The sequence below is a fragment of the Carassius carassius genome, chromosome 20, assembly GCF_963082965.1.
Source record: "Carassius carassius chromosome 20, fCarCar2.1, whole genome shotgun sequence".
NCBI lineage: Eukaryota > Metazoa > Chordata > Actinopteri > Cypriniformes > Cyprinidae > Carassius > Carassius carassius.
Genome location: NC_081774.1, coordinates 15,918,734 through 15,930,903, shown reverse-complemented (window position 1 = coordinate 15,930,903; position 12,170 = coordinate 15,918,734). Strand labels below are relative to the sequence as shown.

The 12,170-nt window shown below is 36.2% G+C and overlaps 3 protein-coding genes across 3 annotated transcripts; 2 read left to right on the top strand and 1 right to left on the bottom strand.

Moving 5' to 3' along the window:
* Positions 1-396: 396 nt before the first annotated feature.
* toe1 (target of EGR1, exonuclease) lies at positions 397-3,458 on the bottom strand. Its single transcript, XM_059501843.1, has 8 exons — positions 2,976-3,458; positions 2,809-2,941; positions 2,665-2,705; positions 2,475-2,571; positions 2,236-2,394; positions 1,573-1,832; positions 1,319-1,481; positions 397-1,103 (listed from the first exon to the last, which is right to left on the bottom strand). The coding sequence occupies exons 2-8, from the start codon at positions 2,920-2,922 to the stop codon at positions 474-476; spliced, it is 1,464 nt and encodes a 487-aa protein (XP_059357826.1). The 5' UTR covers positions 2,923-2,941; positions 2,976-3,458; the 3' UTR covers positions 397-473.
* A 334-nt stretch (positions 3,459-3,792) lies between these two features.
* si:ch73-382f3.1 (uncharacterized protein LOC100151273 homolog) lies at positions 3,793-7,950 on the top strand. The gene is made up of 4 exons (XM_059501845.1): positions 3,793-4,247; positions 4,374-4,527; positions 6,605-6,777; positions 6,859-7,950. The coding sequence occupies exons 1-4, from the start codon at positions 4,098-4,100 to the stop codon at positions 7,231-7,233; spliced, it is 852 nt and encodes a 283-aa protein (XP_059357828.1). The 5' UTR covers positions 3,793-4,097; the 3' UTR covers positions 7,234-7,950.
* Positions 7,951-9,187: 1,237 nt separating this feature from the next.
* On the top strand, positions 9,188-11,312 carry selenop2 (selenoprotein P2). Its single transcript, XM_059501839.1, has 5 exons — positions 9,188-9,212; positions 9,353-9,601; positions 10,064-10,276; positions 10,429-10,537; positions 10,615-11,312. The coding sequence occupies exons 2-5, from the start codon at positions 9,381-9,383 to the stop codon at positions 10,903-10,905; spliced, it is 834 nt and encodes a 277-aa protein (XP_059357822.1). The 5' UTR covers positions 9,188-9,212; positions 9,353-9,380; the 3' UTR covers positions 10,906-11,312.
* Positions 11,313-12,170: the final 858 nt, after the last annotated feature.

Sequence of the window (12,170 nt, the reverse complement as noted above, 5' to 3'; positions counted from 1 at the left end):
TGTACATGTTGAAAATGGTCAGTTCTTGCTAGTTTGTTAACTCTATATTTCTGCTTTTTCAGTCCTGTTTTTTCAACACTTTTAGATTGTAGATTTGTAACGTATTCAGAGATGTATATTTCTACCAAAGACAGATCAGGACATATTTTCCCATTTATATGGCTTTAATTGTTTAAATTGCATGTGTGTGTACCCATTTGTTTAAAATAAATTCAGAATGTCTTACTGATTTTTATTGTTGCTTTGCTTTGACTTAAACCAAGCTTTTAAAGGTTTCTTTCATAGTATCTATTAAGTCTAATGTCTGTCTCGTCTAATACACTTACAAGAATACAGTCTTGCTTGCCTTAATTTAGATTAAAATAAATCAGAAGAGGAAAAACAGACAAGCCATGGTGAGGAAAACATAGAAAAACTTAGGTTTTATTTGACCAAAAATGCTCACAAAATTGAAATCTGAAAATCAAAGGTTTCTATGCAGTTCCTTCAGGTTTTACAGCACTGCTTTTTCCCCAGACGTAGTCCATCTTGTGCACGTGAGCCTTTGAAGACTTGGAAAAGGTGCTTTTGGCTACATGTAGAGGAACAGACTTGCCACTGAGGAAAAGCTTATTGAGACACGCAGGGATGAGGGGAGCAGTGCTGGATTCTTCAGTGTTTTCTGTCAGATTTCTGGCATGAGCAAAAATATAGCCAGTCATGAAAGCGTCAAACCCTGCTCGGTGAGTTCCTCCTTCCGCTTTCTTCTCTTTTGGTCTAACAGGAGCTTCAGAGGATGCTTCTGCCTGAGATTCCTCATTTTCATTCTTGCTGGCTGCTGTCCCAGGTGCAAACACATGTGTGGCATCTGCTGGCTCAGAACTTACGGTCTTCTCCTGATGTTCAGATGTGGGCACTGCCTGGTCCAGTTCAGTCTCTTCAAAGTGTGACCTTTTGCCCTGCGGGGAACTGCATGTTTCGGAGGGCCCTTGAGAACCTTTCTTTTTGTTCTTGCGCTTCCTCTTCTTCCTCTTGTCTTCTCTGATCTTCTCATCATGCTGGATTATAAGGTCTGTGTCATGTGACATGGAGCACTGAGAGCCATTAGGACACCATCCATATGCCTAGAGCAGAAAACCATTAACGAGTGTCACATCGTGTGCCATTAAAAAAATGCTGATAATTATTTTAAAATGATAATTTATCAATATTTACAGTACTGACATTGATCTTGATAGTAAACAATATAAAATTAATATTTGGAGAACACAATACAGGATTTTCAGGATTCTTTAATTATTAGAATGTAAAAAAAAAAAATGGAATTGGAGGAACTCACAGAGAACTGAACACAGACGTTGAGGGCACCGTCTGGGTTCTGGTTGTCCAAGCATGGTCTGTAGTCTATGTAGCTCTCCATGTTGCCTGTATATTTACAAAACTCTAGGAACACATGACTCCCATTGCCACCTCCTGCAATGGCTTTGCTATTTTCCAGCTTACTGTGGAGGACAAAGAAATTACCTGTAATTTTAGGCACTGCACAGACATGTACACTTTTTTGAACTTTTGACATAGAGATATTCCACATACCACTTCTTATAGGCATATTCCAAGTATGAGGCTGTAAACCGCAGCTCATACTCCGTTGCATACTTGGTGTCATAGATGCCTGAGGGAAACATCTGGGACAGATCGGCAATGAAGGTGCCCAGTCGATCAGGAAGATGGGCATAAAAGCATTGGTACAAGAAGACCATGTCAATCAGACCATTATGGACCACTAAGGGCTTGTTGGCCCTAAGCAGTTCTACGAACAAGGAGCGCATGTTTACCCCATGGGCATCACCTCCCTAAAACAAGCAACAAAAAAAAAAACAGTTGCTTAAAGTGTCATGAAACCTAAAACAAATTTTTTTGACATGTTAACATATATGAACAGGTTGCACATCAGTGAAAACAACTTTGGCACTCTATTATTAAGGTTCAAGTGTTTTTTTTTTTTTTGAGCAATTTTGTTCTTCCAGTTCAAAAAGCTAAAAGTTGAAGCAACATCTCTAAAAGTCACACTCGCTAATTTCAAATGGTGATTGGCTGCGTGGTTGTAGAGTTCACATCTATGTCATCAGTTTTCTGAGCTTCTTTCAGTATTATTCATGAGAGTCTTTTTCAGATCTAAGGTGTAAAAGACCAGTGCTGAAACGGTCTCCTGATCTGAAATATCAAAGTTTTTCTTACCGGTTCAGTCATACTCACTTTATCATTACCCTTATAATAAGAAATGCCTTCAGCATATTGTTTGTTGAAGTCAAATCCGTGTTGTACAAGGAACTGCACTGACTGAGGTTCAATGATGTATTCCTCTGAACAAAGCAAGGTCAGATTGTAAACCTGGACCAAGTATGTGCTGTCCGCCTAGAAACAGGAAATGAACAAGAATCAATAAAATGTTCATTTACATAATCAGACAAAAAAAATGGGTGTTAGAGACTTACTTTGTTGTCAAGCTTTTTATAACAAGCAAAGCCCAGTGAAAGTATGGAGCGTGTGCGAGCTGCATGGCATATGGCTTTGTACCTGTCTTCAATGGATCTTAAAAGGAAAGAAAAAAGTAAAACAAAAATCATTATCACTTCTCCAGACCTTTAGGATATTGGATAAGAATATTTTACTCGCAAAACTCACTCAGCTAGGAGAGCTTTCCTTGATCCAAGACCACTCAGTTCCTACAAGAGGCATGATACATGAATTACTGTAATATCTCAGAAATGTATACTTTAATTTTCGCATTCGGTTGAGATTCTAAATACAGAATGAGCTTTATCTTACCGTATCAATGGCGATGAATGAAGATGTTTTAATGGCTATCACCATTGCTGCCCACAACTCCTTAAAGTTGTTTCCCTGCACATCTATAACTGGGACTATCATTGAGGATGACATTATATAAATTCGCCAGATAAACTAACATCTGCTAAACACCGCGAGTTTCTCTCGATTTTCAGCGCTAAATGTCGCCGCTGTTATTATAACAAAATTATTTTGCTGTCAATGCAGATAACTTACTGTAGACATGCTGAAAATGTCATTTCAGAGACTAAACAAAATTATAAACAAAATTATCTACAATATGCGTGTTCCCATCATTAAAGCGTCTACTTTTCAGGTTTTTCCAGCTGCTCCTATATTTACTCCTTAAACGTCGTTAATCTGTTTTTCACACGTTCGTAAATTCAATCGTTCGTCTAACATGTGAGAGTGTGAGTTTGTATACTTCCGGTTGGTTTATTCTGTTTTACGAAAATTTGGCATAAGGCGCGTTTCCGCTCCCTATTGGACTGGAGAGGCAAGTACATATGAAAATGTAATCAATTACCTAAATAATATTAATTACTTTAAAATGAACATGACAGATTAAGAGAAATTAATAAATAAATAAATAAATTAAATTATATCTATCTATCTATCTATAGATACATAACGTTAAATGTATGTTTATTCTGCATTGATTTGTTCTTTCTTTAACATTCCTTGGACTATTACGTAGTTTTTGTTTTGTATTTAACTGTTGTTACTGAACTCAATAATAGGCTACTGAAGAAAAAATAATAATAATCATGCCAGCTGAAAATGAAATGTAATCAGATATGAATCTAGACTTGAATAAGGAACGTGTGGTAAAAGGCAATTTAAACAACTGTTTTCCATGGTTCATGAAAATAAGAAAAATAATTGTATCCCTTTGTCACAATCATAGGTCACAATTTGCGCTTAATGTGAACGAATTTTGTACAGGCATATCTAAAGTCAACTCGCAGAAAATACGTCATCAAGTAGCCTACCGAAGTTACCGACGCCATTTTGGCTCAAACAAACTCTACATTTCACTTACTAGTTAAACATATTCGTGTTAAGAAATCGTATTTTATACTCAGTGCATTACAGAGGCTGTCCGTAAAGTCACTGCGTGCGTCTGCTAAAATAACTGCTGTATATTTTTTCTGAATTGTAATGTATTTTTAATAATACACCTGCTAAATCATCTGCTAGCAGTCCGCTACGTGTCACCGCTGTTGTGCCCAGATGATAAGTTAAACATTTGGCGAATTTAAATAAAAATGGGTGGATGCTCCGCTCCAAATTGCTCGAACTCTACAACTATCGGAAAGCAGCTCTTTCGCTTCCCGAAAGACCCCGTGCGCATGAGAAAGTGGCTTGTAAACTGTCGGCGTGATTTTGTCCCGACTCCCTGCTCCAGACTGTGCCAGGCAAGTGAAGAGCACGCGAGTATTACATTCTGCAAAAGACAACAACGAAGTCATTCTTCTGGCTTCCTTTCTCTGTAATCGTATATGTGTGCTTTTGTCACAAAGCTTCATTTCCGTGACTTGCAGGACCACTTTGAAGAAAGCCAGTTTGAGGAGATCGCCAGATCACCAGCAGGGGGAAGGAAACTCAAACCCAACGCGATCCCCACTCTGTTCAATGTGCCCGACCCTCCCTCTCCTGTCACCCCTCAACCAGTGCTACCTGTTAAAAATGAGTCAGGTAAAGTTATTAGGATGGAGCCTCAAGGGGAGAAGGTGATAGAAAATATAAGAGGGGAGGAAAATGTATGTTTTAATGCTTTTATCCCATGTTGTTTTTTCCCCAGTCCCTAACTCTTTATGTGACGCTGGACCACAAAACCAGTCATAAGGGTACATTTTGGAAATTGAAATTCATCTGAAAGCGAGATAAATAAGCTTTCCTTTAATGCATGGTTTGTTAAGATAGGACAATATTTGGCCGAGATAAATCTGGAATACGAGGGTGCCAAAAAAAAATCTAAATAATGAGAAAGTCGTCTTTGAAGTTGTCCAAATCATGTCCTTAGCAATGGCCTATTACTAATCAACAATTAAGTTTTGATATATTTACAGTAGGACATTTACAAAATATCTTCCTGGAACATGATCTTTACTCAATATCCTAATGATTTTTGGCATAAAACAAAATCGATAATTTTTCAAAATCGACCCTGTATTGTTGGCTATTGCTACAAATATACACGTTTGATTTATGAATTGTTTTGTGGTCCATTGTCACATATTTGAGCCAATTAACTGAAAACTTATATATATAAAAAAACACTGTTGTGTTAGTGTATTTATTGGTATATATGAAGGCATGAATAAACAAAACAAATAATAATTATTTTTATCTGTTATCCTCATGACATTCTAAATCATTTGCTGGGTGTCCTATGAAAGTTGAACCCTTAAATGAATACATCGGGTCTTTAGTGGACCCGGGAAGTCATCCACCGTCCTCTCCCTCATTCATTTTTAGGTTAGACCTCCACCTTCTTTGTATTCTAAAAGACAAGAAAACAAAAACTAATTTTTGTCTATTTTCTGTTTATTTTGTATTTTATGTAAAAGATCATAAGGTCGCTAGTGACCAGACATACGTAATAGTGTAAGTGTATATATATATATATATATATATATATATATATATATATATATATATATATATATATACAGTACAGACCAAAAGTTTTGAAACATTACTATTTTTAATGTTTTTGAAAGAAGTTTCTTCTGCTCATCAAGCCTGCATTTATTTGATCAAAAATACAGAAAAAAACAGTAATATTGTGAAATATTATTACAACTTAAAATAATAGTTTCTATTTGAATATACTTAAAAAAAAAATGTATTCCTGTGATGCAAAGCTGAATTTTTAGCATCATTACTCCAGCCTTCAGTGTCACATATAACATCCAGTCTATCACACGATCATTTAGAAGTCATTCTAATATTCTGATTTATTATGAGTGTTGGAAACAGTTCTGCTGTCTAATATATTTGATGAATAAAAGGTTAAAAAGAACTGCATTTATTCAAAATAAATAAAAAATTCTAATAATATATATTCTAATAATATATTTTCTTTACTATCACTTTTTATCAATTTAACACATCCTTGCTGAATAAAAGTATTGATTTTATTTAAAAAAAAGAAAGAAAAAATTACTGACCCCAAATTTCTGACCAGTAGTGTATATTATTACAAAATATTTATATTTTAAAAACATAGCTTCTTTTTTTAATTTTTTTTTTTACTTTTTATCCATCAAAGTTCAACTTTGATAATGAATCATCATATTAGAATGATTTCTAAAGGATCATGTGATAATGATCGTAAAAATTCAGCTTTGCATCACAGAAATAAATGATAATTGAAAGTATAATAAATTTAAAAACAATTATTTTAAATTGTAATAATATATCACAATATTACATTTTTTTTCTGTATTTTTGATCAAATAAATGCAGGCTTGATGAGCAGAAGAAACTTCTTTCAAAAACATAAAAAATAGTAATGTTTCCAAACTTTTGGTCTGTACTGTATATATATATATATATATATATATATATACATTTTGTTCAACAGTGTTAAATATTCAGTATCTCAATAAGACATCCATCCATTTTAGTTACGCATTCTAAGGGTTAAACAGTTATTTTCTATGCAAATCATTGTCATAAAGAACAATTATGAAAATTTAGGGCACGAACAGTCCCTTTAAGGTCACTTTGTGTGCTGGAAATGAAGATATTATATTATGTAATGTAGTGGAAAAGGACTTGAACATGGGGGACCATGGATATGCCCGTCGACAGCCGCCTGTGGATTCAGAGGAGGATGGGGTTCAGAGGACAGACGAGGAGCGACCCTGTTCTCTCTGCCAGCATTATAAAACCAAACTGGAGCAGCAACAGCAGCACACAGTCAGACTACAGAGAGAGGTAACATTCCTTCTAATAAATCATAATAGATTGTACATAGTAGCAATCGAAAGCACATTTTGTCCTTTCTTTGTTACACAGGCAGAGGAGATGAAGAAACGTCTTTACAAACTGAGTAAAATAGAGAAGGGGCTACAGGTGTTCCTGTTTGAGGATCAGATACGTGCCCTAACGTTGGCCAAGCGTTCTCGGAGGGCCGTGTGGTCCCATGATACTTTACTGACAGCCCGTAAAATCCGCTGCGCAGTGGGGGTTAAAGGATACGAGTACCTAAGGGAACTGGGCTACCCTTTACCTTCTTACAGGACGCTTTGCAATCGGCTGGAGCCCAAAATGATGGTGACCACGAGTATGCAGGATGAACTGGCAGAGCTCGGCCTGGGCATCATAACAGCGTGTGACAGTCCGGAGGGCAACGTGACGAGTGATGAACGACTGATTGGAGTCATGACCTGAGACGCTGTGTTTGTAGGAAACCGCACTGATGCTTGACTGTTAAATCAGCCGAAGGCGGGACTCGCAGAAGATGTTTGTTTACGGGGTTAAGTTATGTTGGCTTGTTGTCATTGCATTTTGAAACCATTTGCATAAATACCACAACAGTCTGGAGATGATTCACTAACTAGTATGTGTTTTCTTTAACAAATGAACTATTTTGGTCGTGCTGCATCTGCCTGTGTAGTTGGAATCCCTTAAATGTTACCTATTTTAAGTGATGCAAAAACTTCAGCTGTTCGCAGAATCATAACAATGTACCCTGAAAACCAAATGTTATCACTCTAAACTTGATTTTTGCTACCGAGACAAAGATATTAGAATGTTTTTGCTCGTTTCTGTGAGAGGAAGTTGACAAACGAGACTTCTGTCACTTCTTATAAAGTGGTATATTGCTGTTTTAAAGTGATGTAAATCTGGTGTACGAGTTTAGTAGCCCAAAAGATAGCACATATTTATAGAGCCACCACAGATGATTCATGCAGTTGCCAAACGGAAGGGAACTGTTCTGAATAATACACTTCTGTCTTTCTGCAAACCAGAGTTTCTGGTTTTTGTGTTCATGTTTGCCACCCGTCTGTACAGTTTTATTTCAACAGCTCTCTGATGGATCCTTGTCAACTGTTTGTCTTGAAGGCATAGTTCGCCCAAAAATAAACTTTTTTTTATTCACCCACATGTTGTTCAAAGACTGTTGGATTGACTTTCTTCTGTGGAACACAAGAATGTTGGTAAACATTTTTTTATGGAAAGTGTTAACAGAAACATAAAAAAAAACAAAAAAGCATTAATACGGCTATTTGAGGAACATTTAGAGTTAAACAAGTTTAATTAAATGAGAAAACTTTTATTAAAAGAGGAAAAAACTGAATGTTTCGTGCTTAGGGGACCCGTCCACTTTAGTGTTGGCGCTCATGTCTGCTCAGATATTTTGAGTGTACTGAAGGTTGTTAATCCATTGATTAAAGAGTGTACTTTGGCCCAGTCATTTCAAGGATAAAACACTGTTGTTTGCAAAACTAAAATCAATTCCTCTGTCCATGGGATAGTGTAAGATCTTTCAAGAATGTTTAATCAAGAGTAAATCTCAGATTACCTTTGGTGTATTTACAGCAAGGCCAGAAAAAATAAAAAAATAAATCTACTCTATTTTCACATTTATTTAGCATGTGTGCACATCTGAGACCCTTGGTCCTGTTGATGTTAAGGGAAAATAATGAACTGACAACTACAATCACATAGATTTTAATATGTAATAATACTTTGTATAATACTATGTATTACCTATACAGTATTTGGAAAACACTGGTCACTGAGGGATCCATTGCATCATCTCAACAGGAAAGTCAATTTACCGATGCACTTGTTTTTCACATGGTGTGATCACTGAATGATTAGCTCAAGCAAACAGTAACAAATACTGCCAGGCAGAAAGAAAACCAAAAAAACTTTAATGATCTTTCATGAATTTATGGTTAAATCTTTTTCCAAATATCCTGAAGGTCAATCAAATCATTGCAGCAGTGCTAAAACAGCATTTTGACACTTTAAATGTAGATTTCAAACATGTCTAATCCAAGAATGTTTATTGCATTCTTTACTTCATGCTATACCTGTAGCCTTTTAATGTAAATGGGCATACAGAAGCCTCAGTCATTTGTATATTAAGTGAGCTGATTTTTTAGTAATACCCCATGGCAAGGTATGACAAAGTTAGTTTAAAAAAGTACAAATAAAAAATTCCTTAAAATCTTATTATCAGTTTGTTATCAGTCAGTGTGTTTTTCTTGTATTCATATTTACCTTGGATCACTTTGTAGTCCACCAGTCCTCGATCCTATCTTTAACTGATTTGTTCTGTTTGTTTAGGGGGAGGTTTGTCCAGATTGAGGCCTTTAAAAATGCGGACCAGACAAGGAGGCCAAGGGGCAGAGCTTGAGGTGTGTGAAAATCATGTCAGTTTAGCCTTTTTGTGTATGAGTGAATGGGATAAAATGAATGTTAAACTAACTAACTGAAACATCAAAGTAATTGATTGTGTAGTATTTCAGTTTGGTGGACTGGTGGTTTTTGTTTGCAGCTATTGCGGAGGGTGAAGTTCAGCAGGCATGATGCAGGCTCTCTGGGCTCTGTGGTTGTCTGCTTTTCCAGCTCTGCTTTGGGCTTCACCGCTGTTTCTGGAGAAGGAAAGCAATGGCTCCAGAATCTGTAAGCCTGCTCCGAAGTGGGAGATTGATGGCAAGGTTCCGATGCAGGACCTTCTAGGAAATGTAGTTGTTGTGGCTCTTCTTAAAGCGAGCTGACATTTCTGTCTCACGCAGGCTACCAGGTGAGAGATCTTGTGCTTTGCAATTCACTGGCTTATTCTTTAAAGTGATGCCTTTCCTTGTTAGAGATTTTTAGCAAGCAAGAAAAGAAACTATAATTATAAAGAGCTATTAGAAAGAGACCTAATTTCTACAGTTTTTAATGGGATAGTTCACCCAAAATGTTTAATTCTGTCATCATTTATTCCTGTATGAGTGTCGTTCTCATGTTGAATGTATTTCTGTTTGGTTTTTTTAAAATATAATGTTTGGGTGAACTATTACTTTAAATCTGTTTACTATACAAAATGTATAATACAAACGTAATCATACAAATTACAGTATATAAACGTTATCAAATGAATAAGAATATATGATAAAAATATTATACAAAATGTATAATACAAACGTAATCATACAAAATGCTGTGGTAAACTGCTCAGTCAGTTAAATCTGCCTGTGTTCTCTTGCTTGTGTTTCGGAAGGTTGGGAAACCTGCGTGACAAGCTGGTCCGTGGCAAGCTGGCTAACATATCATTCCTGGTTGTCAATGAGCAGGACGCACAGTCCAGGGCCATGTACTGGGAGCTGAAGAAGAGGACGGCAGAGGGCATCCCTGTGTATCAGCAGAGCCCACTGCAAAACAACGTCTGGGAAATCTTGGAGGGAGACAAGGATGATTTTTTAGTTTATGACAGGTATGGGCTAAACACACTTCTAAATCCATCCAGAAATATGTCCAGTCTTATTAGTTTCTCTTTAGAGTTTTGTACTCATATGAAGGTTATCTCAAGCATTGTTTTCTGTGTTCAATATCATGGTCATTCTTTAGTTTTTCCTTTCTCCACAGATGTGGACATCTCACCTTCCACATTGTCCTGCCCTTCAGCTTCCTTCACTACCCTTATATAGAAGCTGCCATCAGGGCTACATACCACAAAAATATATGCAACTGCTCAGTGAGTGAAAATATTCAAGTTTCAGAAAGTGCTGCATTTATGAAATTTTTTTTTAATTTATTGAAACTCTCTTCCAGTTACATGCAAACTCCTCCATATCTGAAGCCTTCGAGAACAACACAAGCAAAGCAAGTGAACCTAAAGTAGTGAACAACCAGAAGACTAACCATTCAGGGCCTGTAACTGTTCAGCATCATCACCATAATCATGAGCATCATCATAATCAACATGTGCATTATCATCAGCACCAACATGTGCATCATCATCATCAAAATAAAAATAACAGCACAGGTGATTCAGATGTGACCAGAGTACCAAAGGAATCAATCCAGCATTCACATCAAGAACATAGTCATCACACAAGTTAGTTGTTGTTGTTGTTTTTTGTTTTTTTTCTCGATAATTGTTGTATTTTGGCTTAAAACTTTACTTTTTTAATCTATATGGAGCTGCTCTTGTGTCAGACCTTATATTTACCTTTAAGGGGAATTCAGTTGGTTCTCATTGCTCTTAATGAAGTGTGCACTTTAAACCTGAGTCAGGGGTCTGCATACGGATGTTGTTGAGCAGAAGAGTCATTTACACTAGACTTCTGTTGTCCTCCTTCCTTTTAGAGAATATCTAAGAGTGCTGAATGCAAGAGTTTGCTATTTGTATTATTTGTTTACTGACTTGTATTTATGTGATTATACGATGCATTAAGGAAATATGTTTATGACCCAAAGTTGTATGCAAGGAGCTGCATAAAAATAAATCTACATCAGCATTTAATATACAGCATCTACCATGTGTCATTTTTCCTGTCTGAACATTTAGCTGATACTGTGCTGTTGAATTTTGAAATTATTTGTCTCTAGCTACTGGGTTTATGGTTGCATTTATGGTCATCTAGGTTGGTCCGAGATGATCTATTTTAGAAGCTGGGGCTGGGACTGACCTGTTAGACCTTGATCATGCTGGACAGGGCTAGTTGACCACCTTGCAAGGAACAAACCAGCTACATGCTCCACAAAACCCACCGTCAACTCATTTAATGTATTTAAGAATTTTAACAAAGCATCACTTTTCAGAGAAGACAATTACAGCCTGTAATTAGAGCATTAAATTGAGATTAAAACTTAAAAGAAAGAAAGAAATTGGCCTATTACTAAAATTATTACTAAGTTTGAGAAGTCATTTGAAGGTTACTTTATAAAACTAGGCATAAAAACAGTATAGATTGCGTAGCCTATTAATTAATAGGCTTAATTGATAGTGTCCATAAAAAGCAACTGTTAAATAGCTAATATGGTGCAATGCTCAGAATAGCTGATGGTAAAGAATAAAGTTATCCAGGGGATTTTGGCAGGCCTTATCTGTTTTTGGGAGGATGCCATAGCCCAAACTCCTTAAAGGGTTAGTTCACCCAAAAATTTAAATAGGCTTTTGTAGGCTGACTGTCGTATGCGGAAGACGTTTTTACATTACAGTTTGGTGTGTACTACTCAGAAACCCCCTTGGCAATGAGGATAAGCACATTATTTTTATATAAATGATTGTGTTTTCCCCCAAGAAGATAATGTTTATGCAACAGTAGATTAAAAATGATAATTATTGCTTCTATTGATTTTGTGTGATTTTATTGCCATGCAGA